The sequence below is a fragment of the Arachis stenosperma genome, chromosome 8, assembly GCF_014773155.1.
Source record: "Arachis stenosperma cultivar V10309 chromosome 8, arast.V10309.gnm1.PFL2, whole genome shotgun sequence".
NCBI classification, from domain to species: Eukaryota; Viridiplantae; Streptophyta; class Magnoliopsida; order Fabales; family Fabaceae; genus Arachis; species Arachis stenosperma.
The window spans coordinates 640,913-667,709 of NC_080384.1; the positions used below are offsets into that span (position 1 = coordinate 640,913).

Here is a 26,797-nt window from a genome sequence, read left to right on the forward strand (position 1 = left end):
GGATAGTATTAATGTTGCCTTTTTCAGGACTGGGAAACGTGTACCATCAAAGTGGCATTTTGGATCCTTTGAATGAAAAAAAAATGAACAACATAATAATGTATATGTTTAGGCTAATTCTATGGTGCTTGTAATTTTGGTGCCGAAATTACCGAAGTTATTTTTTATGATAAATTTTAAATATTAAAAAATTATTTATTTTTATATTTTTTAATTTAAATATTAAATTTTATCTCATTTTAGTAAGTTAGACAAATATATATAGGCACTATAGCATGCACCATATGTTTATTGTTATTTGGTCATTGATCATAATGTATAGTGAATATGTTTTGGTCATTTATAATAATGGATAGTTGAACTTCCTTTTGGGCCCTGATCATTTATTTTGTTAGCTCCATGGAGCATTCAACGTATTTGAGTTTTTATAGGCTGTAAACCCTGAAGACCTCCTTGACCAAAAACCTAGAAAAACCCTGAAGGCTTCTGACCAAAACAAATCAAAAGAAAAAAACCCTGAAAGCCCAAATTACAAGGCTGATCCAGGAATGTAACAACCATGGTCAACTGTACAATTTATATTTCTAAGTTGAGTTGGTCTCATATATTAATAAATTTAAACAAGGTGCCTTCTATGGTACCTATTATCTTATTGTATCTATGGTAACTACAAAAAAGTTTACCAATTAATTATGGACATTTGGTAACTGATTTTTTTTTTAAAATGTATCACTAAAAGTGTTGCTTAAAGAGAAAGTGTTACCCTTAATCGTTAACTTGGCTCTGATACCAAATTTTAAAATCAACTCTTCATATTTTGCTTCGAATAAATTTATAATTTGTATAGATTTGGTTGGTAGTAAAATATTGAGCATGTCTATTATTACTAATTCTGATTTCATTTTTATAGTTTTCAATCTTGTTTTAGTTTATAATATTCTTTTTTGCATTGATTATTATATATAAAATCGTTTATCTGTTTGTCTTTTTCTTTGATATAATTTTTCAAATCCTTCAAAACTTCTTTTATTTCTACACTTTCTGTTGTTTCTAAATGTCTTTTTAATTTTTCAACTTCATTCTCCATTTTTTCTTTCAACAGCTTTAATTCTTTTAAGTCATAATATGGTGTTCCAGGCATTTATAAACTTTTTAAGTTTAGCTCCAACTTGTTTATATTTGTTCTATTTTCTATCCTCTTTATTATAAGGTCATTAATTTCGAACTGAAGATTATTTAGTTCCCTTTTATACTCCTTTATTTTACTTTTTAATTTTTTCGTCCTTTTTCTTTTTATTTTATTTTCTGGTTTTTCAATCTTTGTATACTTCATTATTTATCTTAGGATTTCTGCAAATTCTATCATCGATTCATCACTATTTTCTAGAGATTCTATTAATTTTTCTAACTCTTTAACTTCTCCTTTCAATTTGTCATAGATTATTTTTAGAGCTTCAAATGCTCTTTGATTTATTTCAGAAAACTGTAAATAATTCAACCGATTTTCTCTTTCAAAGAGCTCTTGTTTCTTGTCTTGGTAGGTTACATATATTTTCTCTTTATTTATTGTCATAACTTAGTGTTTAGGGTTTCATTTAATTTTCGACCTTTTTGTTAATTCTTTTATTTCAGAATTTCTTCTTTAATCTTTAACTTAGATAAACTTAAAGGGCTATTAATTTGGATTCTCTTATTTAAAAATTTGATGAAACTAATTTCCTGATGGTTCTTTAGTAAAAGAACTGGGTTTTCAATAGCTTTATATTTTGGTATTTCTGTTTTTACAATTTTCTGAAATAATTCATCGACATAAATTCTTTCTTTGTTTTTAAATATTATACTATGATGGCTATTTGTTAAAGCATAATTTATTGCATATGTAATTGAAAATGGTTCATCGTCTTGTTCCATTTGATTTTTTATGTGAAATTTATAAGCCAAACTTATAGATCTTCCAAGATTTTCAGTTGATAAAGGTATAGCATATCCAAGATGGGCATTGAATTTAACATTTACGTTTGCCAAGTTTCCATGAATAATTCCAATTATTTGATCTATTGGGTCATCAGTAATTCTTTTGTCACAGATTGCTAAACTTATTGGTGAATTAATTCCTTTCATATATGTAGATTTGATTAAGACTTGTATAGTACTAATATGAATCCATCCAATTTTAGATCTTTTTTGTTGATCCTTAATTTTCTCAATCTGTTTACTCAATTCTTCATCATTTATCAAAGCTATTTCAAGTTCTCCATTAGCATATTTTACTTTTATAGGGGCTTCGAGTTGAATTTTTCCATAGTATATTATATTTTTTCTATTAAAAACTTCTTTTAAAAGATTTTGTTTATTAAAATTTTCATTTGATTTGAGATTTAATTCTGTTTTTAGAACAGCCTGTTTTTCATTATCTAATAAGGCAGATAATCTATAATAATCAGATTCTTCCGTTAATTCTAAACTTTCTAAATAATTCATAACTATGAGATTAAGATAAAAGCGTACATTTCTGGAGAAAAACTTTCTTTATTTAGAATATTTTACATAAGATGTTTTTATCTCCAGAGGGGAGATTGTAGATACTAACTCCAGAGGGGAGTTTAGAATTGGTTTTTCCTAAGGGAATTCTTCTTCAAACTATAGAATCGTCTCGGCCCCTTCCTCCTTGCTCTCCTAGCATATGAGTACTCTTAACCTTCTGCTTTCTATTGTTTGATGCCCTCTTCAATTGCCTAAGCAACCTATTTATAATGGTTGGGTCTGATGGACAATTCCCATCCTTACCCTTCTTATGACGTCATTGCTTACGTCATCGTTTATTATCTTGCACCAGCTACATTGTTGGTGCTCTATGACCTAAGCGCTTACGTCACTATGCAATAATGTTGAGAGATGTTTCAGATGTGCTGTCCTCCTCTTTCATTATGTGACCTTCAGATGCGTTGTCTTCTTCCTTTATCATGTGGGCTGATTCCGTTTCATTTATTGCTTTCTTCAGATAACTCTGAGACACATAGCTGGCACTTGTGGTCTTCTCTGTCTTTTATCAAATAGCAGAGATTCCTCTTTATCCCTTCGGGGAGCTTTTCTAAGAGTCCAGATAAGTTGTAGAATGCTGATTCAAATTCCACTAAGAGTCTCATCTCTCTTTCTTCAATTTCATTCCTTTTACTGGACACAAGCAAAGTATTTCTGCTTTTATAATTGATTCTTGTGTGAGATTCCCTTGTTATCTTTTGAGTTCTTTCGAAGACCCTTGCTAGTGTGCTGGCTAGTCTTCCTTCTTGACTGTAGATTGTTAAATCTTGAACTTGATCAATTGGTTGAAAATTTCCTGGGAAGACGGACATGAAGATTACTTGATGTGCTGGAACCAAGCATTCTTCTTCTTCATTAAAAATAGGTTGACTGTTCGTAAATTTTAGGGATATATCCCTTGGATTTACGTTGTCAATCATATTTTTAAATCTTTTTACTGCATCAACGAATCCTGCAGGAAACTCACTAATAATTTTTAAATCATTAAAAATTAAAATTGTATCAATTAATCTATACTGGAAAAACTGATAGGTGTCAGATGGGGAAGCTTCTGGAAATATAACCAGATTTGTTAAATGTTCTTTGGCAATAGGATAATATCCCAAGATTGCCCTCTTTTCTTCAGTCCAATTCAGGACTATGTTAAGGGTTTCTCTGAGATTTGATCTACAGACCCTTTTCTTTTCCTTGATTTCAGCCCTTGTAGGAATGTTTCTTATTATCCCTGTTCTCTGGGTTTGAATTGGAGCTTTATCTGCTCTTTTTAGGGTTTGCTCTGGATGAAGAGTTTCATATTCTCTGAAGGATTCCTTTGCTTCTTCCAGTGTTAAAAACCCTCATTTATGAATTATCCTTGATTGATGTGTAAATGGTGCTGCTTTTTCCCAGGCATCATATACTCCTTTCATGGGGCCATTATAAATTACATAATATTTTTTATCTTGGGTGGATTTTTTGATGATTTCAGCAATTGTTTTATTTTCTGGAATTTTTTCCTCACCTGATTTGTCCACCACGCTTAGCTGGCTGAACTCTGATGGTTTTGCTTGTTGTGTTGATTTCATTGCTTCAATGGCCTTCTTGAGGGATTGGATCTGTGTCCTTATTTGCTGACAATGCTTGCATTTTTCGAGTTCTTGTTCATATTTTTGAATTTCTTGATTTAATGTGTTGTAGACGAACTCCATTCTCTTGTTAATGTATCTGCAATAACATTTTTGTCACCCTTAATATATTCAATTTTTATTGGATATTGTAACAAAAATAATTGCCATCTTACCAATCGTGCATGATTATAATCAACTTTCAAATTATATCGTATGAAACCTGTTAAATAACTTGAATCTGTCCTTAATGTAAATTCTTTGGGTAGTAAATCAATTTTCCATTTCTTAAGAGATTTAATTGCTGCTAGAGTTTCCCTTTCATGAGTAGTATATCTCTATTCTGTTGGAGTAAAAGTCCCTGAAATATACCTGCAAAGTAATTCCTTGGTGGATATTAGAATCTAGTGATTCTTTTTCTTGTTCCAAACTTTTTATAGCTTTCTTAGCTTTTAGACATCCTGACCAGGTTATGTCTGAAGCATCTGTTTCTACTATTAAGTAGTCATTTTCTTCTGGAATATAAAGTTCTGGAAGTTTTTCACATAATTCTTTAATTCTTTGAATTTGTATGCTATCTTTTTCATCCCATTTCCATACTTTTTTAGTACTTATTTTTGGAAATAAGCTTTTAGTGTATTCTGTTATATTCTTTAAAAATCCCTGATCAGAAATATAATTTATACACCCTAAAAATCTTTGTAATTGTTTTCTATCTTCTATTTTATTAGGAAATAAATTTACCTTTTCTAGAACATTTGGTTGAAGTTTTAGCTTTCCTTGAGTGGATAGAATTAATCCAAGGAACTCTATTTATTGTTTTGCTATTCTTGCTTTCTTTTTACTAAGAACTAATCCTTTTTCCTTGCATCTTTCTAAAACTATTAATAATGTTTGAAGATGATCTTCTTTATCCTGTTTTGTAAAAATTAGTATATCATCAATGTATACTAAAACAAATTCATTTAACTCTTTTAGATTTTCTTCCATAAATCTTTGATAAATACCTGGGGCTTGCTTTAATCCGAATGGTAATACATTCCATTCATAAAGCAACACACTTGTTGATTCCTTTGTTGGGCAAGTAAAAGCAGTTAATTTCTTTGTTTCTTCGTCTAAACGAAGTTGCCAATATCCTGATTTTGCATCAAGAGATGAAAACCAAGTTGCTCCTTTGATTTTTTCTAAAATAGAATCTTTTCTTGGAAGTTTATGAGCATCACCAATAGTTGCTTCATTCATTTTCTTATAGTTTATTACCATTCTTCGTTTTCCCCTTTTAATTTCATTATTGTTTTCAACATAGAAAGCTGGAGCCGCATGAGGACTTTTACTTAATCTTATAATTCCTTTTTCCAAAAGGTCTTTACACTCTAATGAGAACTCTTCTCTATCTCTCGCGGAATAAGAAATTTTATTTGGAACATTTATCTCTTTTGTGGGATCTTTTAATTTAATGCTTACTAATTCGTTATTTGTATTTTTAATATCTAAAGGATTTTCAGCACAAATTTCATCCAAGAGTTCTTCTATCTTTATTTCAAGATTATTTTTTGGAATATTTATCTGAAAGTATAGATTTAAATAACATGTTTCTAATATAGAAAATATTTTAAACTTTAAGATCTTATCTATAGTAGTAGTTGGTATTTTTATACGTTTTGATTTTTTATTTATTAAAGAATCGTGTGGAGCTTTTAAAACTATATATGTTAATTATTGAATGAATGGATGATATAGCTTTAAAAAGTTATTTCCTATGATAAAATCCATTCCAGAATCTAACATATATAGATGGAACAATGAACCTATAATTTGAATAAAAATTTCAACCATCTCTGCTTTTTGGTCAATTTATGTATTGATTTGTCAGCTATTCTAACTCTTAATGGTTTCTTTAATTTTTTCCAATCAAGTTTTATACTTGAACTAGCAAAGCATTGTGTTGCCCCAGAATCTATGAAAGCATTTATAAACTTTTCTGTTATTTTTATAGTAATAAATGTAGCATTATTACTCAGTCTCTGAGTCTGTTTCCGAGACATATTCAAAAATATAGTCTAAGTTATCATCAGATTCTTCTAATGGTTCCATGAAACAAGACTTAGCAATTTCTATTTGTTTAGTAAGATCCTTTTTATCATTCTTTTTCGGGCATTCATTTGCGTAGTGTCCTTCTTCTTGGCAATACCAACATTTACAATTTTCTTTTTTATTCGGGCAATAGTTATTTCTTTGTCTTTTGTTTTTATTGTTATTTTCTTTTCTAAAATATCTTTTTTTTCTCCAGTTTGGATAGTATTTTCTTCTTCTAAATTGATATTTTCTTTTTCTTCGAAGATTTTTATTAAGACCATATTTTTGAGGTATCTCCTCATTATCCTGACAGCAAATTCTGATTATATTTGCAAATCTTTTTTGAGTTGCTTCTTGCATACAACGTTCTTTTATTTCCTCTCTTATAGCAGAGGTTGCTCCACCAAAATTATTTTCAATTATTCCTCTATTTATTTCTCTAATAAATCTTCCCATTATAAATTCATTAGCAGGATATGGGAGTTTTGTTATGTACATACTAAGATAATGATTTTTATCTTCTTCTTTTAATTTGTAATAATGTATTCTATATTCACATATATAGGACTCCACATTACATAAATCATATATCTGAATATTAGCTAAATGGTTTTTTGCTTCTTGATATTCTTTATTATAGACTTCTTGTCTATGATCTATAATATTTTTTCCAAAAAATTCTTTATATAGAATCATCATTATATATAATACCTTATCATAAGCTGTTGTTTTTGTTTCTAATTCTTCTATTATTTGGTTTTCTATTGATGTCATATAATCTCTTATAGTTCCTTTAGTATGAAACCCTATGTAATTCCAAATGTCCCTTCCAGATAATTCACCAAGTTTTGGATTAGTAAAGGCTTCTAATAAGAAGGAATTCAACCAATTTTCGAAAATTTCTTTTTCGTTCTTTTTGCAGTCTAAATCGAGCATTCTTTCTCCTTCCATTTCCTGGATTTTAGGAACGTATTTTGATAGTATTTTTGTATATTTTGAATCTTTATTTATAAACCCTTTTTTAAAAGCATAATTATCAAAACCTGTTTCCCATTTAAATTGAGATTGATTATCCTTAGATGTTCCAGCTTCATTCTTTACTTGTATTGGAATAGCTGGTTCTTCGTCACTTGAATAATCTAAAATGTGTTCTTCATTTTCTATATTTTCAGAATTTACTAATTCTTCCTCTATTTGAAAATCATGTTCCATAATATTATTTTCTTGAGCCATTTTTAATTGTTTAAAAAGCATTGTAACTTCTTCTAATTTTTCTTCAATATTCATAATTTTAGTGGTGGTTTTACTTTTAAATCTGTTATGTTAATTATGTTTTGAAATTTTTCTTCCTTGGGATTCTCTTTTTCCTTATTTCTTTGAAATTTTATGGATGTTAATATTTCTTCAAGCATATCTACTATAGAATTTAATTGTGGGTTAAAAGTATGATATAGATGTGGGAAATCATTTTCATGGTAACATTTTTTAGAAATTCCGTGTGAAAAATAAGTTTTTTCAGGTTTTTGAAGTCCTTAAATAAAACTTATAGTAAAATAAAGATTTTGAGAAAAATCATTTTGTATTGATTTTAAGAATTCGGTGTCATTACAGTTGACATTAGTTAAAATCATTAATTTTGATAACTTAATTATTTCTTCTCTTAAATCTTCTAATTTACTTTTTTCCATTAGGTGACGCTTTTCTTTGTGAAAGACTACACTTTTAAGTTAAAAGTGTAGCCTTAGCCACCACTAGTTACCATTAGGGGTGGAAACAGGCCAGGCCAGGCCAGGCTTTGCTCTTAACAGGCATGGCCTGTTATACAGTTAATTGGCCTGAGCCTGGCCTGCAGCCTGTTACAGACTCTTTATAAAGTACTAGGCCTGGCCTGTTGTTCAACCTGGCTTGGCCTGAAGCCTGTTAAAAGGCCTGATAATTTTTTTTTACAAAAATAAAAATATTATTTAAAAAATTATTTTTTAATAAAAATATTTATATGTAATATGTCATATATTTAATATTTATAAAAAAAATTTAAACTTTTAACGTATTTAAAATATACAAAAATATTTATAATAAAATATAATAAATTTAAAATATCTCATAATTTTATTAATAATAAATAATTATTTATATATTTAATTATATTTTAACAGGCCCAGGCAGGCCTGACAGGCCTATAAAGCTAATTAGTGAGTTTGGGCCTGGCCTATTAACGTATTAAGGCTTTTAAAAGAGCCTGGGCCTGTACCTATTTTATAACAGGCCAGGCTAGGTCAGGCCAAACACAAGCCAGGCCAGGCCAGGCCAAACACAGGCCAAGCTGCAGGCCCCTGACAGGCCGCCTGGCCTTTTTCCACCCCTAGTTACCATAGACATAGCCACCAAAGACTTGGCTTTTAAACAAATATTAAAATTTTAAATTTCGCGTTGGGTATGTATTCAAAAAAATACTCCAATTTTAATTATTTTTTTAATAAATATAAATATTTTATCATTATATATTTATTTATCTGAGTTATTTTAATATATAATATATAGAAATATAAATAACTGATTTTTAACTATATACTATGTTATCTGATATCTCACTTTTTTAATTTAGATAGTATTATTTATATTTATATCTATTTATTTTGGTTATTATATTGTGGGAGGGAGGGGTGAGGAGCGCGTGAGGGTGAATTTGAGCACTTTATCTCAGATCTGCATACCTGTATCAGCGTTAAGCAAGCAAGAACTCTTTATCGTGCTTCATCCTTTTCCTTCCTTCCATCCCTATTCTATCACCATAACATATACCTATCCATCAATCTCTTTTGCATTTCACCTTCTTGCACTCCAAAACCCTATCCATCTATGTACATATGTCTACTCACATGGAACACAAATAGTCACTAATAATAAATAAAATAAGTCAGCACTGATCGATGGTTATGCAAGTTGGAAGCATGGAGTCAGAACTGAAAACCCTAAATTCCAAAGACCTCAAACCCAATGGAATCTCCAAATCCAACATCGGGGATGGAGAAGGTGAAGGTGACGATCGCCCTCTGCTCAAGTCCTCCGACTCCACCACCACAACATCCGACACCATTGAAGACATGGAGAAGAAATACGCCGCCTTCGTCCGCCGCGACGCGTACGGCACCATGGGCCGGGGCGACCTCCCGGCAAAGGAGAAGCTCCTCTTGGGATTCGCACTCGTCACGCTGCTCCCCATACGAGTCGTGCTTGCTATGACCATCCTGGTGTTCTACTACGTCATCTGTCGCGTGTGCACTCTATTTTCTTCTCCTAACCGCGACGACGAGCAGGAGGATTACGCTCACATGGGCGGGTGGCGTAGGGCAGTTATTGTTCGCTGCGGGAGAGCTCTATCGAGGTCCATGCTCTTTATCTTCGGCTTCTATTGGATCCCCGAGTCTCATATCCCTGATCATCACGATGCAGATGGAAATGGAAGCTCCTTCACTCACACAAAGGTATTCTTGATTTGATTTGATTCGATTCGTTCTGCTTCTCAGAGTATGATTACATAAGATTATGATCATGGAGTGTTTTAATTACGTTTGACTTGAGTTACATAGAGAAGCAAGTGGTTCATGTTTTGTGGTTTTTGAATTATCAAAATATTTTATTATTTTGCATTGTCGTTTGATATTAGGGTACTCTGTGTATGGTATTTGTATGGCTGGTTTGTCGTTTCTAATCGGCAAAACTACTACTGCTACTGATGCTGTTTTAGCTTAGCAATTATCTGTTATTAGATAACAAGCTCCCAGCCATATAATTTCATAATATTCTGGAAGCAGAGTGTTCTGTCTTTTTAATTGATTTTAGTCTACTTATTTCTTCTGTCTGTTTACAATTTCAGAATGGAGACAAAACTCAGCCAGAAGTGGGAAGACCTGGCGTAGTAATATCTAATCATGTGTCGTACTTGGATATTTTGTATCACATGTCCTCTGTATTCCCCAGTTTTGTTGCTAAGGTCTGTGAGATGACAATTTTTCCCAAGTGTATCTTGTTCATAGGTGTTGTTCCTGACATTTATTTTTTGTTCCACTCTAATATTTGATTTCATCATGAAGAGATCTGTGTCTAAGCTTCCATTCGTCGGGCTCATCAGGTTTGTTGGCCATTTTTTTGGGGCTTCCAATGATTTAATGATATTGCTTCATTTTATTTACTTTAGATCTTGTGGTATTCTGCTGCTCTACATCCTCTCTCAAATTCCACTGCAGAATTGAACTTTCATGTGTAATGAAATGATAAACATGCAGTTCCAGAAGGCTGCATTTTGCATTATTTAATGGCATCAATTGTCTTTTTTTATTATAAGAGAATATTCAGATCCCACTGCTTACGTATAATGGAATGTTTTATGACAGCAAGTGCCTTGGATGTGTCTATGTTCAGCGGGAATCAAAATCATCAGACTTCAAGGGCGTTTCTGGTGGGTAAACTATTGATGTCATCACTTTGTATTAATTATGAAAACTTGCACTATTTGAATAAAGCAAAAGCCCTTGAATTCATCTTTCTTCCCCTGCTCTGTTTGTTTCTCTTCATACACTTATTGCATGAATCTTTTGCACCTTGAAGTTTTGGATTTTCTAATGAAACGTATCAGATTTTGGTTGATTCTGTGGGTAGATTATATCGTGTATCATAATGAAAATATTGGTGCAGAAGTGGAAAGATATATGTATATCCCATTGAAATGGTGTTCCAGTTAGATTAACTTTTTGGGGGGCATCATATTGTTAATTAACATTGTAGCTTAACCTTTGGACTTTCTTCCCGCAGCGATCGTCACTGAAAGAATTCGAGAAGCTCATCAAAATGAGTCTGCTCCAGTAATGATGCTATTCCCAGGTTATCATCCTTTGAGTTTTCTGGAGCTGAGTTCACTGTTGCTTTCTTTATGTAGAATACATGTATTTGACCAATATGGGTACGCCTGTTTTGCAAACCTTAATAAATATATATTGGTGCAGATTTACATGACTAAGGTAAATTTGGTATATATAAACATCAAGATGGTTAATGTAGGTTGTTTTCTTGTCATTCGTAACTATCCTATATATATTTATTTATCTGATGATATCAGTGTCAAAATATATGGTGAAATATTTCTTCTTTTGCTCATTTTATCTGTGAGTAAATTATTAAGTAAACTTTTACCAAAAATAAATTATGCAAGTAATTTGAGTGCCTAAAGCTCTAAGCTACTTGTGTTAAAATGCTGTAATAATTTGGTTTAATATTGTTCATTTATTTGCATATTCTGCAGAAGGTACAACCACAAATGGAGAGTACCTCCTTCCATTCAAGACAGGAGGTTTTTTAGCAAAAGCACCAGTACTTCCTGTAATTTTACGATACCATTACAAGAGGTTTAGCCCTGCCTGGGATTCCATATCCGGGGTAAGCAATTTTTACTTATATACTAATGAAGCATGGTTTTCACCAGCAAGTCTGATGCTATCGAATTACATTTACATTGGCAGGTGCGTCATGTGATTTTTCTCCTATGTCAATTTGTAAATTATGTGGAGGTGATTCGGTTACCTGTTTACTATCCCTCACAGCAGGAGAAGGATGACCCTAAACTATATGCCAATAATGTTAGAAGATTGATGGCTACTGAGGTATTTCTTCTGGATTTTTTTGTGGAAACAGATATAATATACAAGGGTGCTTGCTTATACGATTGCTGTAATTTGATTAATTTATGCTAATAGAAGACATCAAGACAGCACTTGCTTCTCCATGCTATAATTTATTTTAATTTGGCTGATCCATGTGTTAAAATTCTTGTTGATCCTTTATTCTTTCCAAATTTTCAAAATCGAGACAAGATGTAGGACAGTTCTCTCCTTGGTGCAAAAAAGGAGTAACGAGTGTTTTGTATATGGTTTTAAATGTTATTGACTAAACTGCTTTTGGTACCAGCTTGATTTTGTTTACTCTATGCTCTTGTTGCAGGGTAATTTGATACTTGCTGACATTGGACTCGCTGAAAAACGAATATATCATGCTGCTCTGAATGGTAATAATAGTCTGCCTAGTGTTTTGCATCAGAAAGACGATTGATAATTTCATGGCCTCAGGCTCAAATGATATGTAGTTCGAGTCGAGTTTTAGTGTCAAAATTGTTATTTGTATGAATGGACAGCTTGCTTGAGGGGGGTTCCTATTAATTTACATTCATCTAAACATCTCACTCTTGTGTAATTTTCATGTAAATAATGTGACCAAGTAGCAACATTGTGACATAATCCCTGGTGAATTTTATTGAGGCTCCCCATCAAAGATTTCAAGGGATATCATGTGTTGTGACGTTTTTGACTAACATAATGACCTAACAAATTTAGAAAGGCCTAGTGACCTTAGATCTGAATCTTCTGTTTCGTGTTCTGCAGGTTTGTTTTCCCAATGCTAATTCGGATTCCTGGTCTGTGTATATTCATTGTATGGTTCTGTTATTTATTCTGAAAGAAAAAGATACAAATATAGAAAATTCTGTGCAGAACAAGCATTCCTAGTCGAAAATGATGTATCTGAAATGCCTCTAGGACCTTAATGCCGCTGGGCACTGGCTGAGCATAGCCGCATAGGTTCTGTATCTATATTTTTCTGTTAAATTTGTCAATTACTTGTAGGATCCTCCCCGTAGTTAGGGTTAGGTTGTCTAGCATATAACAGCTGATTTTGATTATAATTTGCTTTAGGGAGAAGAGGTTAACGTTTCAATTGCTTTTTCTTTTCTTTTTCTTTGAAGTTCCCTTTTTTCTTCAATTTTTCTGTTGCCAAGCGCAGAGTTATCTAAACTGTCTATTTTGTCAAACAACAGATATAAAACATGATTGTAACCTGGAATTAGAAACCCATTTTATACCAGTTGGAAACCATTATCACTTGGGCTTAATTATTTTGTTTGTTCTCTAGTTCCATTAAATTTTTATATTTTATAAGTTTGTAATCCTACCTTTATACTAGATATTAGATAATTTTTAATTAGGCACTTGCCAACTCTTTTGTCAAAAAATATGAAATTTCTTGAAATATTTGTTTTTTAGGTGCCAGATGATAACTTTCTAAAACAGCATGTGTTTGCACCTTTCTATATCTATATAAATCGTTCATGGTTTACATGGAAAAGCAAGCGAGTTGAACAGAACCGTTAGAGGGTGCAGTGATTTTTGAAGGAAATGATACTCTACATAAATTGCTGGTATAGCGGTTTATGAGAAAACAAGAAAACAATGGGTAGCTAAATTTCCGACACCTTATTGGTATGCATAGAATGAAATGAATAATAGGTTGAGAACTTGAGATTGAATAATGAAATGAATAATGGAATGAAATGAATAAAAATTTAAGATTTTTACTATCATTCAATTAAATTTAGAGTTTGTTTGGGTGAGTTTTTAAGAAAAGATTTTTTTTAAGTTTTTTTTTTTTAAAAGGTCTTATAGAAAAGTAAAAATAATTTTATATTTAGATATTTTGTGCAAAAAGATCTTTTTATTTATCAATTATGTTTGGATATAACCATATAAAAGCACTTTTTTGTTTATTTATTTCGTGAAAAATATTTTTTTTAAGAAAAAAGATCTTTTAAAAAAAGATGTAAATTATAATTTCTCAAAAAAAATCTTTTTTTTTTTATTTTTTAGTTGCTTTTACTTTTACTACTAAAAATTTACCAAACACGCCAAAAAATAAAAAAGGATATTTTTTATTGAAAAAAGGTTTTTTTTTTATCAACTTAATGGCGTTCAACAAGCACTTATCCATTTTTTACACGACTATGGGCGTGGTTGGGCGTTATCTTCGAAAAAGATTTTTTTTTAAATGATATTTTTTCAAAAAATCTTTTACAAAAGTAAAAGTGATTTTATATTTGAATATCTCATATAAAAATATTTTTTATTTATTAATCATGTTTGGGTAAAATAAGATAAAAATATTTTTTTGTTGATTTATTATGTGAAAAATATCTTTTTAAAAAAAAACTTTTAAAAAAAGATATAAATTATAACTTCTCAAAAAAAGATATCTTTTTTTTTCTAGTACCTTTACTTTTATTATTAGAAATTTGCCAAACATACTAAAAAATAAAAGGATAAAGTACTAAATTGGTCCCCTATGTTTGGACGTAATTATGTTTTAGTCCTTAAGGTTTAAAGTGTCCTATTTGAATCAAAAAAAGTTTCATTTAGCATCAATTTAGTCTCACAGTGAGGTCAAACTTAAATAACTAACGGAATGTCCTACATAACAACAGTACAAAAACAAAATTGATAATCTAGAGAACAAGTACAAGCTCTAGAGGCACAAAATCAACCGTTGATGCATCAATACATTTATTTATTATTTTTCTTATAATATAAATAAAATATTTTCTATATAACTAAAGAGAATGATAAATAAATGTATTGATGCATCAACGGTTGATTTTGTGCCTCTGGAGATTCTACTTGTTCTCCAAATTATCGATTTTATTCTTGTACTGTTGTTATGTAGGACATTTCGTTAATTATTTAACTTTGACCTTACTGTGGGACTAAATTGATGCTAAATAAATTTTTTTAGATTCAAATAGAACATTTTAAACCGCCCAAACATAGGGAACCAATTTAATACTTTACCCAAAATAAAAAATATTTATTTCATTGAAAAAAAAATATATTTTTATCGATTTAATGACGCCTAAACAAACACTATATACGATTGATTATAATTATAAACTTTTTTTTATATTCACATAACATAAAAGTTAAATTCTTTCCTTAAACATTCTCAGAAGGTAATAAAAATAATTTGTAATATTTTAAAATATAATTTTAAATGTCTTTTTATATATATTTATTGTTGCCTCTAGAATAAAAATAAAATTTTTAAATTTTACCACAATAAATTTTAAAAATTTCATTTTTATTCTAGAAACAATAATAAATATGTATAAAAAATTATATTTAAAATTATTTTTTAAAAATATTACAAATTATTTTCATTATTTTAAGAGTGTTTAATGAAAGAATTTAACTTTATATTATATGAATATAAAAGAAGTTTACCACTATAATTAATCGTATATAGTCGTGTAAAAAAATAGATAAGTTTAATTGAATGATAATAAAAATATTAAATTTTTATTCATTTCATTATTCAATCTTATCCTATTATTCATTTCATTCCATACATAATTGTTAGAGAAACATAGATAATCTTTATGTATATATACATAATCAGCTACAATGTGCCAGGAATTACGCTATCTTTTGTTTTTTTATAAACCGCTCTAGCCAGCGGCAATTTATGTAGGGTCATTTCTTTCAGTTTGAAAACTATTGTACCGATAGTGATTTATATAGATATAGAAAAATTGCAAACACATATGCTGTTTTAGAAAATTGTAATATAGTAAATTTAGATTTTAATTATTTTATTTAAATAACTTACTCTATTTTTTATGGATGAACTATCAAAAATTTTAAAACTAAGTATTTTAAAATTTTAAAAAATTTAATTAAAAGTTTTTATCTAACTTAAAGATTTAGTACAAAGTCTTAAAATTAGGAACTAAATTAAAGTTTTGATTAAATTATAGGGACTAACAGTAATTAAACTAATTATATTTATTGAACTCTTTTTGCCAGGTAAGCTGTATTCGTGTGTGGAGTAACATAAATTTAATGGAAAAAATTAATTAGAATTTGGAGCTTTCTATTACTAAAATATTATTTAGGATATCAAACTTTAGAAAATATATAAATTTTTGGTTTTAAATGCAAAAAAAAAAATGTTTGTTTCGGAGGACGGGGTTATTGAACTCCCACTACATAGAGTTATTTAAAGTTTCAACCCCTAAAAAACATAAATTTACCCTAAGTTAAAAGTGTTTTACTTTTTGGGTGTTTTGATATTTGAGCCCCTGCCATTATATAATTAGAGTTTCCAACCCTAAAGTGATATGTTGATTTGTTTTTCTATGTTTTTTTGGGAAAGGGGCGGCGGAGGAGAGGTTACTTTGAACTTCGTCACTACAAAATTATTTGATTTTAAACCTTAAAAAACATGCATATTTAGAGTTCCATAAAAGTGTTCATTTTGTTGGAGTTTTAAACCTATTGTTATAAAATTATGTGGAGCTTCAAACCGTAGAAAATACAAAAATATGAAGTTTTAAACAATAAGGAAAAAGTTATTTTGTTGTTGTCGAAATTCAATTCGATTGTTGTCATCCATTAGATAACAGAAAGCAATCATCCAAATAACGACTGCTAAAATTTGTGTGCGCTAACGATATTTAATATTATCAAGAATTGTTACTGTACAAAGATGTAACAAATATGAAAAGAAGGGATTCGGATCTTTTAAAGTTGTATTGTCATTTTAGAATAAAAAGTATATCATTAATTATCATTAAATTAAGATAATAAAACTAACAAATAATAAATGTTATAAATTTAAAGGTGATTAAAATATTATTTTATTACTTTCCTAACATTGTTATTTTAGAAGGAGAAAGACAGAAAGAGGATTTTTTTTTTCCGAAGGAAGCAAGGAGGAAGACAGAAAAAGCTTACAGGCTCTCAAGTGAACACTTGCATTTGTATAACAAACTTGAAAATATATTTTCGTGAAATCGATCATTTATTATCAATTACAAGTTTATAACCTTACAATGAAAACAGCTTCAGCTATGAAGTAATCACTTGCACTCCTAATAAGCACAATATATATATCCCATTGAGACTGTAAAAGAACCTTTCCTCGGGTCTGAGTAATTACTAGTTAGAGTGCACCGAGCATATTGAACTGCGTCCATGCTTCCTGTATTGTAAGTTTTTAACAAATGCGCTTAGTGATCGGGTTTTAGTAAAAACATGTTCAATGAATACCCGTCAACTGAATTTAAGAATAATGATGTCTATTAAGTACTTGTAATAAGTTTAAAATAATTTCCAGCACTGATAACGTAATGTTCAATCAAATAAAATACTGTGATAACCTGTTATGTTATGAACTACTTGGGTTCGTTGTCCCTACCAAGTACTTGGACGCTTTTTTATTTAAATAAAATAAATTAATTATTTACTCAAATAAAACGATTTACAGAATTTTAACTAAATTTATAATTAGATTTTTATACTTTTTTAATTAAATTTTTATACTGTTTTAAATTTTATAATTAGGTCATTTTCATGTCAAAAAATATTAAAATTAGCAGAATATTTCTTCTAAAAAATATGGGTCAAAGATTTACTTAAGTTCTTAAATATGGATACATTCAATTAGCAGAGAGATATTCAATTAACTTTAATATTTTTTTTACACTAAAAAAAACTTAATTACAAAATTAAAAATAATATAAAAGTCAATTAAAAGAAAAAAGAGTATAAGAATTTAATTGCAAATTTAGTAAAATTATAAGACTTAACAAAATAATTAAACCTTACATGAATGTAAGAGACACGCAATATGTATGACCAACAAATAATAAGCAAGATTTTAGACAATACCCATGAAATAGATAACATGATATATATCAATCCAACTAAGTAGCTACAAATATAGGTTTACCTGTAAGATGTCAAAAACTTTTTCTGCAATGTATTTTTGATGTGAAGCAGCACCCTTTTGCTGCAATTTATCTGGATGTAGACAAAGTAAAGCTCTTTGATAAGCTCTTCTCACCGCATTTCCTTCAATTATATCGACAAGAGGCACAGGCTTCCAGCCACACTCCGGCCAAAGCACCTTTAATTATACAAATCAATGTCAGTTTAGTAAAAGTGAATTTTATCTATCAACCTCAAGGAAATAACCTTTAAAAATGGAATGAGACACATCAAAATGTTTTTATCTTTGTTGACAAGAAAGAAGAACGGCAAGGAGTACAGAACTCCATTTTTCCTTACTAATTGTAACGTCGATAGTAGCGAGCGTATGTTTGCTTCCTTCCCTTTAGACCATTGTTGTATCTTCTTGTCAATGACCTACATTGTATACAGAAATATGTATACACATAATATTGACAACCTTGAAAAAAAGAAAGCATGATAGTTGGTGCAAATTACTTGGATTGCTTTGTTATCTTGGCTTTTTAAATCATCATTCTCATCTTCTGCTAGTACTTGTATCTGTAATATTCAATTCAGGAGCATATTCACAGAAAGTTCCTAAAACGCAAGTAATTTAAACATAAGATTGGAATTTAGCTCAGCAATTGAATACCGTGAAATTCCCATGGAAGGATCCATCCTTATCTCCAATAACAGTAAATGAAATATCTGGCGTTGCTGGTAACAAAATCAAGTTGTTTTGTCACAATATTTAATCATCAAGTATATAAAGCATGTCTATAATCTATATAGATTTTAACATTGATTAGTATAAAAAGCTCTACAACAATAAGGAAGTGTCACGGTCATTTCATATTTTAACAAAGTCTCTTCAGTTGATTAACAGCTTATGCTAGTTCTTTTAAAAGGTGACACCCTATTATTCATTGAATTTGTAAAAAGTAAACACAACTGCATATTGGAATGGATGCAGACCATAGAGAAAAGCACAATTTTTGTTACAGCACCATGCTTAACAGAAACTTAGGAGGGATGCAATGTGGAAATAACAAATGACCATAGAAGCATGTTTAAACTAGAATATGCTCGATGCCCTGTAAATGTTTCCTATTGTTACATGCAGGCTACGCACATAATCTTTGTTAGAGCAGTCATATTACACTAGAATTCAGAAAATTAAGCTGTACCTGATGCTGAGATATCATCCTGCTGAGACAAATTATTAGAAGACCCATTGGAGGACTCTACCCTGGAACTTTCTTTCTTGGACTGTTCGGAATACTCGTCCGCCTAAATAAGATTGAGCAACCGTAAGCATCTTAATTGTTGTAAAGCTAGGATAACATGAACTTGACACTGAAGAATAGTCATAACTATTGACAGCTTCTTATAATATGAATTTTTCTTTTCTATCCATCTTATTCATTAGTTCTTACTGCTTACACTTACTCCGTTCTTTGTCCTCAAAGCATCTCTTTGCTTGTATAAAGAACCCTCAGATTTGGGTTCAACTCTGGGTTTTGTTGCAGCTTCTTGATTGAATATTCGGACAAATTCTTTGACCTTTCCTTTAATGCGGTCTTTCCCCATATTCTCACCAAAGTTCAAGGAACCAGGGGATGCAGCCTTGCTATGCTCTACAGCTTTCACAGAAACAGTCGTTTCTTCTCGTTTATTTGGATTCACGTTATCAAAATTAGACAACTCTTTTGTGATTTTCATCTTACTTTCATCTTGTCTCTCCCTTCGAGTGATCTCATTATAATCTGATATATGAAATTGAGAACATTATAATGGAGTCATAAAGTAGTATACTTGCACACACAGAGAAGTGGATGGTGAATATGGCTTTACCTTGTTTCGCTATTGCATTACTTTCATTTAACAGTGAACGTAATGTTTTGGTCTCAAGCTTCTGATTTCCACTTGCTGCTTCTTTTTTTCCAGAGAAGGTTTTCTCACTCGCAGAATGAGAAGATGAGATAGGACTACCAGGATCATCTTTAGTTACAGTTTGAGAGCTGCTCATCGTCTCTGATTGAGCTTTGGAAGAAGCTCTTTGTTCTGTGATTCGAATAGAATCTGCCCCATTTTGAATAGTTGTACGAGAATTTGATCCATCTTGTCTTGTGCTTCTCGATAACAAGGAGGCTTTGTATGATGCAGGACTATCATTTTGTGTGGTAATCTCACTGGCTACACATTCCTTGGCGCTTGAGCTTCTTTCAAATTTAAGCTTATCTTTTCTCTCTGTCCTAAGAGGCATAACCATTGGCACCCCTTTACTTGCCCATTTGTATATTGAGAAATGAAATTGGCCATTACTGTTAGATTGGTCTTGTTTCATGTTACTTTCTATATCTGAAAACTCTTTCGATAGAAGACTCTGCCGATAGGCGGGTTTTGAAGCATTCTTTGGATCCTCCTTGTGCTTGGTTGGTGGGGTTGAAAATCTTGAAAGATGAGAATCTGAAGAGCCTACTCCATCCGAAGCACCAAAACCATCATTGAAGTTGTTAAGTGGGTTCCTGCGTCTGGTAGAGTAACCAAATGTTGGAAGGTCCATCCCTTTTGACAATTTGGCAGGAAGACTGGTTGGTCAGTGGAAAGTGACGGGAGTTAGAAACTTAGCATCAGTCACAATAGGAGATGAGCAAGTCACTTAGTTCACAACTTAGAAGCTGAAAAGTTATTATCCATGCTGAAAACAATGCATGAAGCAGTCCCAAATGAATAAAACTAGCAATGGCTATCGATCTGCAATATAACTATCATTACATATATAATATAAAATAAAATAAAAAATTAATAATAATATTATATATTATATATTATATATTACATATATACCAAGACTCGTACTTTCTACCCTGTTCCGCCCTAGACTGGGTCGGGTAATTACCCCACTTGGACCGGAGAGGGGGAGAGTGGGTACCGCGCGTCCGGGTAACGATGCCATCCTATCCCCCACAGTCAGTTTAAAAATTCAAAGCACAGATATCCTCACACACAATAAACGATTATAACAGTGTTTCTAATTCGAAATTGCTTACTGAAGGAGAGACTCAAATAGGGAACAATAGTGATGATTAATTAATCCATAATTTGGATTCAATTTTATGAGTTTGTTAAAAATCATCAATAAATGAGGAAAACCTGAAGTTCGAAGGTAGAGAAGAGGAGAGAGGGTCAGCAAGGGAAGGGCTCAAAACTCTGCTGGGGAAAGGGCTCTGACTCTGATCCCTATTCCTGATCGGAGACTCATCGCCTCTGAATATATCATCGTAGAAGTCACTGTTCTTGTTTGAATAACGCCTCCGATTCACGAAATCTTCCCCTCCAAACACCGGTCTCTCCCGCTCAGGACGCCACGCACACGAACTTGGAACCTCCCCTTCTTCTCCTTCTCCTTCTTGACTCAAATCCTGCAACCTGCTGTAGCTGAGGCTATGCCGAATCTCGCTGTTAATGGAAGACCGCCGTGGCGGCCCTCCGAACACATCGTTGAAATCCACATCGGAGTTTCTGCTTGGCGTGCTTGGACTCGTGTAGAAAGCGCTTTCCCCTTGTTGTGAAGAATAAGAAGAGGAGTAAAACCTCTCCATTAATTATTATTAATAATTAATAATAACTGTCAACTAATTCAGGATTAAAAAATGGCGGGAAAACGTGGAACGCAGCGGAGGGCAATGGAAAGTTTGTTTTGAACTGTAACTGCCTCTGCCTGCTATGAATCAGAGACACAGAGGAGAACAGGCACGAATTCTGAAAGGGAAGTAACTACCACAATACGACAGAGAAGGTGCGCCGAAGACCAATTGCCATTGGCAAGCCACAAGATATGAGTGACTTGGGATAATACTTTAAAGGATAGAAACAAAACTATAAAACAGTGATGCTGATAACTCGACCACTCTACTCCATGCTTTTTTGAACAAATCTTTTCCCTCAATTCTTCTTTGGGATACTAATTAAATCCCCTCTCGCTTAAAATTTTCAATACGGCCACCACACCCTCTGCCACTTCTCTGATTTTGTCTCTTCCTATCATATTTTTGGCCATTCAAGAGTTGGCATTAGGAATAGGAACCGATGTCACAAGAGAAAAATATGAAATTTTGGCCCCACGTAGCACTCTTCATATCATTTTTTTTTTGTTATATATTTATGCATTCATTTTCACTGGTTCAAAGTTTCTTATTTTCAATAATTTTTCAGTAATTCAGATTTTCCGTAACCTCCGATATACGTAGATGAAACGCATCCATCACGGGATTCCTGATTAGGCACGAAGATCAGGGGCCCATGCAATACCAGAACATATGGTTTGGGAAAAGAGCCAATCGTGCCAGAGAAAAATCGATAATAAATTCGCAACAAGCGCCAAACTATTGCAAAGGCTCATTCATTACTCAAGGAAGCTGAACTCTCATTTACATTATTTCAATTTGAATGCTTGTCAGTTGTCACACTTTCCTGCTCAGTGCCAAAACCAACAACCAAGCAAAACAACATCCAACTTAAGAGGCTGGTTGCTTACAAACAAAATTTGGACGGTCAAAACTTTAAATTCGGACCTACATTTCTGAATTGGTTGTCACTAACATCATTTTCTGGAGGGTAACAATGTTAAACCTTTTATTTATAATAATCACATATGCTGCATGGTGCGCATGAGGACAAAAAGTGTATGTACAAGAGAACTGGATTGGATTTTAGGCATCTTCAGAGCCGGTAATATATGAAACGATAACTGTTGTGTCGTCAAGCTTGCCACCATAGTAACGGAGCCCAGCATCTTGAGCAGCAGTTGAAAAAGGCGTCTGCCGGTCTTTGTCCTGTGCCCGTTGGCGTGCCAGGGCAGCTATTTTCTGAGCTGTTGCCTGAGGGCTTAAGCCAGCTCTTTTGGCATGAACCACCACTGCCGTGATATCATTATTGTACAAGTTGTCAAACAACCCATCCGTACCAGCGACTATGACATCACCAAGAGCAACACGAATCGTGAAAACCTGACGTGAACAAGGCAATCCACATAAGCATCCAACAAGAAGCATAGATAAACAAATTTTCAAGAAGATTAACTAGTTTATTGACTATGGCAATGGTGAACTACTTAAGGATATGGATGCCAATCGCATGTTATAGAGGGGAATAATTGAGACACAAAACATAAAAACTGTCTGAAAAGAATTAGATAACCACCAAAAGTTTTAATGGCTTGTTATAATGAATGCAAGTAATATGCTAGCATTAACAAGATCATACTTAAATGGTAGTAAGCTTTGTCTGCATTTCCCCAACTTTCTTAAAGACACAGTACCAGGATTTACCATATCTTTCAATGTCCTACAGCCTACAGTAAACTTCAATCTAAAGTAGACTACTTTAACCGGTGGTGTTTATGCTGCAAGTTACTTTGTCAAATTTCACATCTCACTTACAGCTGATCGGAGATAACATATCTAAAGAGCACATCATAATAATCTAATATGATAATTGACTGTGGGACTACATTGAACAGAGAGTAAATCAACAGAACTACTATAGGACTTAAAGAAACCAGTAAAATCAATACATCCTGTAAATAAAGGGATTAAAAACTTGATTAGAGATTAAACAAATCAAATACGACACATAAAGTATTATAAGGTTTAATTATTTTGTTAGTCCTTATAATTTCACTAAATTTATAATTAGATCCTTATATTTTTTTTCTCTTTCAATTGGGTCCATACACTGTTTTTAATTTTATAATTAGGTCCTTACTAGTATAAAGAATGTTAAGAGTTAACGGAATATTTCTCAGCAAATTGAAGGTATCCATAATTAATAACCTAATTAGATCATTAACTACATGTTTTTTGGGAGGAATATTTCATTAATTTTAACGTTCACAGAAAGGAGCTAATTACAAAGTTAAAAGCAATGTAAGGACCCGAAAAGGAAAAAAGTATAAGGATCTAATTGCAAATTTGGCAAAACTATAAGGACCAACATGATAATTAAATCTTATTATAAATTCAACAAACAACACAAGCTGTCAATAAATCTTTTTTCTAAAATTTAAACAAAATCACAATAAAACACAAACACATACACACAAGGAAATGAAACCATGAAGGAATCGTATGCACTGCAAAAGGTGTACAGGGCCACTAGCAAAATCATGTGATATTCGTCACTAACAGAAATTAAAAGATTTTATTAACTAATGCAGTAACATTCTCTTACAATCCTGTGCATCTTACCTGACCAGAACTAGGTAAATCGCCATTATTTCCACTTTCCAGCTGATAAGTGAAATTAAAATTATGTTGCTGCACTGGGGACCGAAATACAGTGCACCCATCACGGATCACCATAAAACCACTGTCTCCCAAGTTAATAGCATGAAGCCACTGCAGTATCATGAGTAAAGAAAATTGTCAAAAATAAAATGATGTACCAGAACTGATTATTTATAACATAATGTCACTAGAAACCGTGAAAATTATACTGAGAGACCAAATATATCACTAACTAGTTTTGTAGGAAATTGTACCATTCAGTCACAAACACAAATGAATCCCAAAAGGAGGGAAAAGGCATCAAAGGAGTCAGAAAACTGATATACGTAGAAATATAATGTGTAATGTCAGAGCTATTGCTATTAGTGTGTCAACATGTTTAAAATTTAAAACACAATAAAGTTTGAGGGGACTAGAGCCATTATAAATTTATAACTATTGGATATTTGGATTAGTGTTGTGTTAAGCATGTACTTGAACTATACCATTTTAATATATTATCACTGAAGGAACAATATTATCAGTTCATCATACAAAGGTGGTAACCTGATCAGTAAGTGTGATAATGCATGCTGTGGAGGAACCCTTAGCTTTTGTACTTAAGTATGCTTTTTCCAACACCCTTGCTGGGTCAATTGAACCTTTGGACTCCCCCGAAATAGCAGCCACTGAATTGGACATGAGCTCACGAGAATACTGTCCAGCATCAACACCATGATCGGCCCAGCCGCCAACACCATCTGCCAGTCCTATAGCTTGTGCCTCAGAGCATATAAAATGAGCATCTTCTCCCCCGGTTTTTTCCTTATCAGGATGAGGTAAGTAGCATGATCCAGATGCTAATTTAAGGGTTTTACCTAAAGGAGCTTTCCTGCAATTATCGTCCAACCATATTGTAAAGCAATGAGACTGGAATTCCACTGTAAATTTTAATTGCCAAGTACTAACGCTAAAATTGAGTCATCCTAAAATATTTGCTTCTCAAAATACAAGTATTCAGAGTTCTTATGTTGAATATATATCTTCATTCTTCAATCTGTTTTAAAATGTACTTAAATAAAATACACTTTTGTTACCAGTACAATCACAAACAAACGGGGAAAAAGTAACTAATTTTCCTTGACACCGAAAAAGGGGAAAAGAGGGTGTGCGACACAGGGGAGGGGAGAGGGGAGAGAAAGCTTCACCGTGATATTTAAATAATTGATTTGAATGTAGAAAATTCTTTTCTATTTTTTGGATACGTTTCAATTGAAGGGAGAGAGAACATACGGTTTAGATGAATTAGAAGAATTTGTTGAGTTCTCTTTACAAGCACAAGTGTCACGACGTACACCATGAGCAGGCCCTAAAATAGCGCATGATGATGATCCATGCAAATCTCTAGATGGCAACTCTGTGCAGAGGTAAGAAGTGTGCAAGGTCCTTGCAGCAATAAGATAGCTATAAATTGTACGATTTTCGGGTTGCCAAGAGCTTTTCATGCCCACTTTTCTACCATTCTCCAAACCTGTCCTCAAACACAGATTACTCACAACCTTTCTTGACAGTGAGTGGCGACGATACCTCAAAGTTAACTTATTATCAGAGCATTCACTGATTGCAGCTGCAGATAAGCGAGAAGTGAGAGCAGAATCAGTAGACACTGTGGGCCATGGTGTGGCAATTACAGACAATGTTCTTCTCTGTCTAACTAAATAGGTACAAGCTTCGAAGTTTACAGGGTGACAAAACTTGGTAGTACTAAACAACAACTTCCCTTGTGCAATCAGAACACCGAAAACAACAGAACTTATGGTTCCACCACCTATTCCTACATTTGAACTTTGAATTGCAGTGCCCAATCTTGAAAAGTACACGAGTGGCATTTTTTTTTTCACAAACAATAATTTGGCTTATTCAACTCTATGGAACACAACACCAATATTTGCAACAGACAACAAAGGTCAAAAACCGCATTGTTCATTCAAATAAATCAGAGGAAGAACCGATGGCAGAGAAATCAAACGAGATTCAAAATGAAACGACTTACAGCTGATGCTGATCAGAGAAGAAAGGCAGCGAAGGAAAACCCTAACCAGAAAATTCCTAGGAGAATCGAAACACAACGGAAGAAGTTCGGTGCATAATTAAATTAAATGATAATAAAGAAATTGGGTGGTAGCTGATCCTTTCGGTGTCTCCTCTTTATAAATGTTCCCGCTACAGCGATCAGCATTGTTAGATGCCAATGACCGGAAAGAAAGGAATAGAAACGAGGGAAAAAAAAAAAAAAAACATGTATTCTTCCGGGTTCAAACAGTACCGAATCTCATCATTGGGAACAAATGAGTGAATGACCTTTGGTCACTGGGTTGCCAAATTAACACTCTCTTTGGTACGTTTTTATTTTCTGTTTTTATTTTTAATAATTTTTATTTTTATTTTTTATTTTTATTTTTTATAAAATTTAAAAAATAAAAAATATTAAAAATATAAACTAAATATACTCTAAATTTTTATTAATTTTTACTATTAAATTTTTTTTATCTCCAAAAATAAATCTAAAACCTAATTTTTAATGCATTTGTTATGATTAATTTTTAAATTGGTCATAAAATTTTATTTTTTAATTTATTCTCTAAAATTTTAATTTATCGAATTTAATCTCCAAAATTTACATTCATGACTTATATTAGTTTAT

General features: G+C 32.0%; 3 protein-coding genes across 5 annotated transcripts; 1 reads left to right on the forward strand and 2 right to left on the reverse strand.

The window, feature by feature from the left end:
• The first annotated feature begins 8,887 nt into the window (after nt 1-8,887).
• On the forward strand, nt 8,888-13,156 carry LOC130944899 (lysophospholipid acyltransferase LPEAT1). Of its 2 annotated transcripts, XM_057873486.1 has the most exons (9): nt 8,888-9,706; nt 10,099-10,215; nt 10,316-10,353; nt 10,616-10,680; nt 11,034-11,102; nt 11,521-11,654; nt 11,738-11,878; nt 12,216-12,279; nt 12,653-13,156. In XM_057873486.1, the coding sequence occupies exons 1-9, from the start codon at nt 9,152-9,154 to the stop codon at nt 12,670-12,672; spliced, it is 1,203 nt and encodes a 400-aa protein (XP_057729469.1). In that variant the 5' UTR covers nt 8,888-9,151; the 3' UTR covers nt 12,673-13,156. The 2 variants fall into 2 exon arrangements, with proteins under 2 accessions (XP_057729469.1, XP_057729468.1); XM_057873485.1 differs by lacking the exon at nt 12,653-13,156 and having other exon boundaries at nt 12,216-12,554.
• A 3,649-nt stretch (nt 13,157-16,805) lies between these two features.
• Nucleotides 16,806-21,709, reverse strand: LOC130943461 (J domain-containing protein required for chloroplast accumulation response 1). 2 transcript variants are annotated; one of them, XM_057871344.1, is made up of 9 exons: nt 20,981-21,709; nt 19,679-20,415; nt 19,268-19,590; nt 19,012-19,114; nt 18,477-18,541; nt 18,320-18,382; nt 18,161-18,238; nt 17,823-17,999; nt 16,806-17,072 (listed from the first exon to the last, which is right to left on the reverse strand). In XM_057871344.1, exons 1-9 carry the CDS (start codon nt 21,427-21,429, stop codon nt 17,034-17,036), a joined length of 2,034 nt encoding a protein of 677 aa, XP_057727327.1. In that variant the 5' UTR covers nt 21,430-21,709; the 3' UTR covers nt 16,806-17,033. The 2 variants fall into 2 exon arrangements, with proteins under 2 accessions (XP_057727327.1, XP_057727328.1); XM_057871345.1 differs by having other exon boundaries at nt 16,808-17,072; nt 19,274-19,590; nt 20,981-21,693.
• A 523-nt stretch (nt 21,710-22,232) lies between these two features.
• On the reverse strand, nt 22,233-26,420 carry LOC130943821 (probable protein phosphatase 2C 55). Its single transcript, XM_057871850.1, has 4 exons — nt 25,387-26,420; nt 24,661-24,985; nt 24,076-24,225; nt 22,233-22,836 (listed from the first exon to the last, which is right to left on the reverse strand). The coding sequence occupies exons 1-4, from the start codon at nt 25,980-25,982 to the stop codon at nt 22,540-22,542; spliced, it is 1,368 nt and encodes a 455-aa protein (XP_057727833.1). The 5' UTR covers nt 25,983-26,420; the 3' UTR covers nt 22,233-22,539.
• Between the last annotated feature and the right edge of the window lie 377 nt (nt 26,421-26,797).

Coding starts and splice junctions, on each gene's coding strand:
- LOC130943821 (XM_057871850.1), bottom strand. CDS start 25,982: ATGCCACTCGTGTACTTTTCAAGATTGGGCACTGCAATTCAAAGTTCA. Junction 24,986..25,386: donor TCTTCTAATTCATCTAAACC/GTATGTTCTCTC, acceptor CGATAATTGCAG/GAAAGCTCCTTTAGGTAAAA. Junction 22,837..24,075: donor ATTTACCTAGTTCTGGTCAG/GTAAGATGCACA, acceptor TGTTCACGTCAG/GTTTTCACGATTCGTGTTGC.
- LOC130943461 (XM_057871344.1), bottom strand. CDS start 21,429: ATGGAGAGGTTTTACTCCTCTTCTTATTCTTCACAACAAGGGGAAAGC. Junction 19,591..19,678: donor TAATGCAATAGCGAAACAAG/GTAAAGCCATAT, acceptor TTCATATATCAG/ATTATAATGAGATCACTCGA. Junction 18,239..18,319: donor AAGATAACAAAGCAATCCAA/GTAATTTGCACC, acceptor TATACAATGTAG/GTCATTGACAAGAAGATACA.
- LOC130944899 (XM_057873485.1), top strand. CDS start 9,152: ATGGTTATGCAAGTTGGAAGCATGGAGTCAGAACTGAAAACCCTAAAT. Junction 10,354..10,615: donor CCATTCGTCGGGCTCATCAG/GTTTGTTGGCCA, acceptor GTTTTATGACAG/CAAGTGCCTTGGATGTGTCT. Junction 11,103..11,520: donor AGTAATGATGCTATTCCCAG/GTTATCATCCTT, acceptor CATATTCTGCAG/AAGGTACAACCACAAATGGA.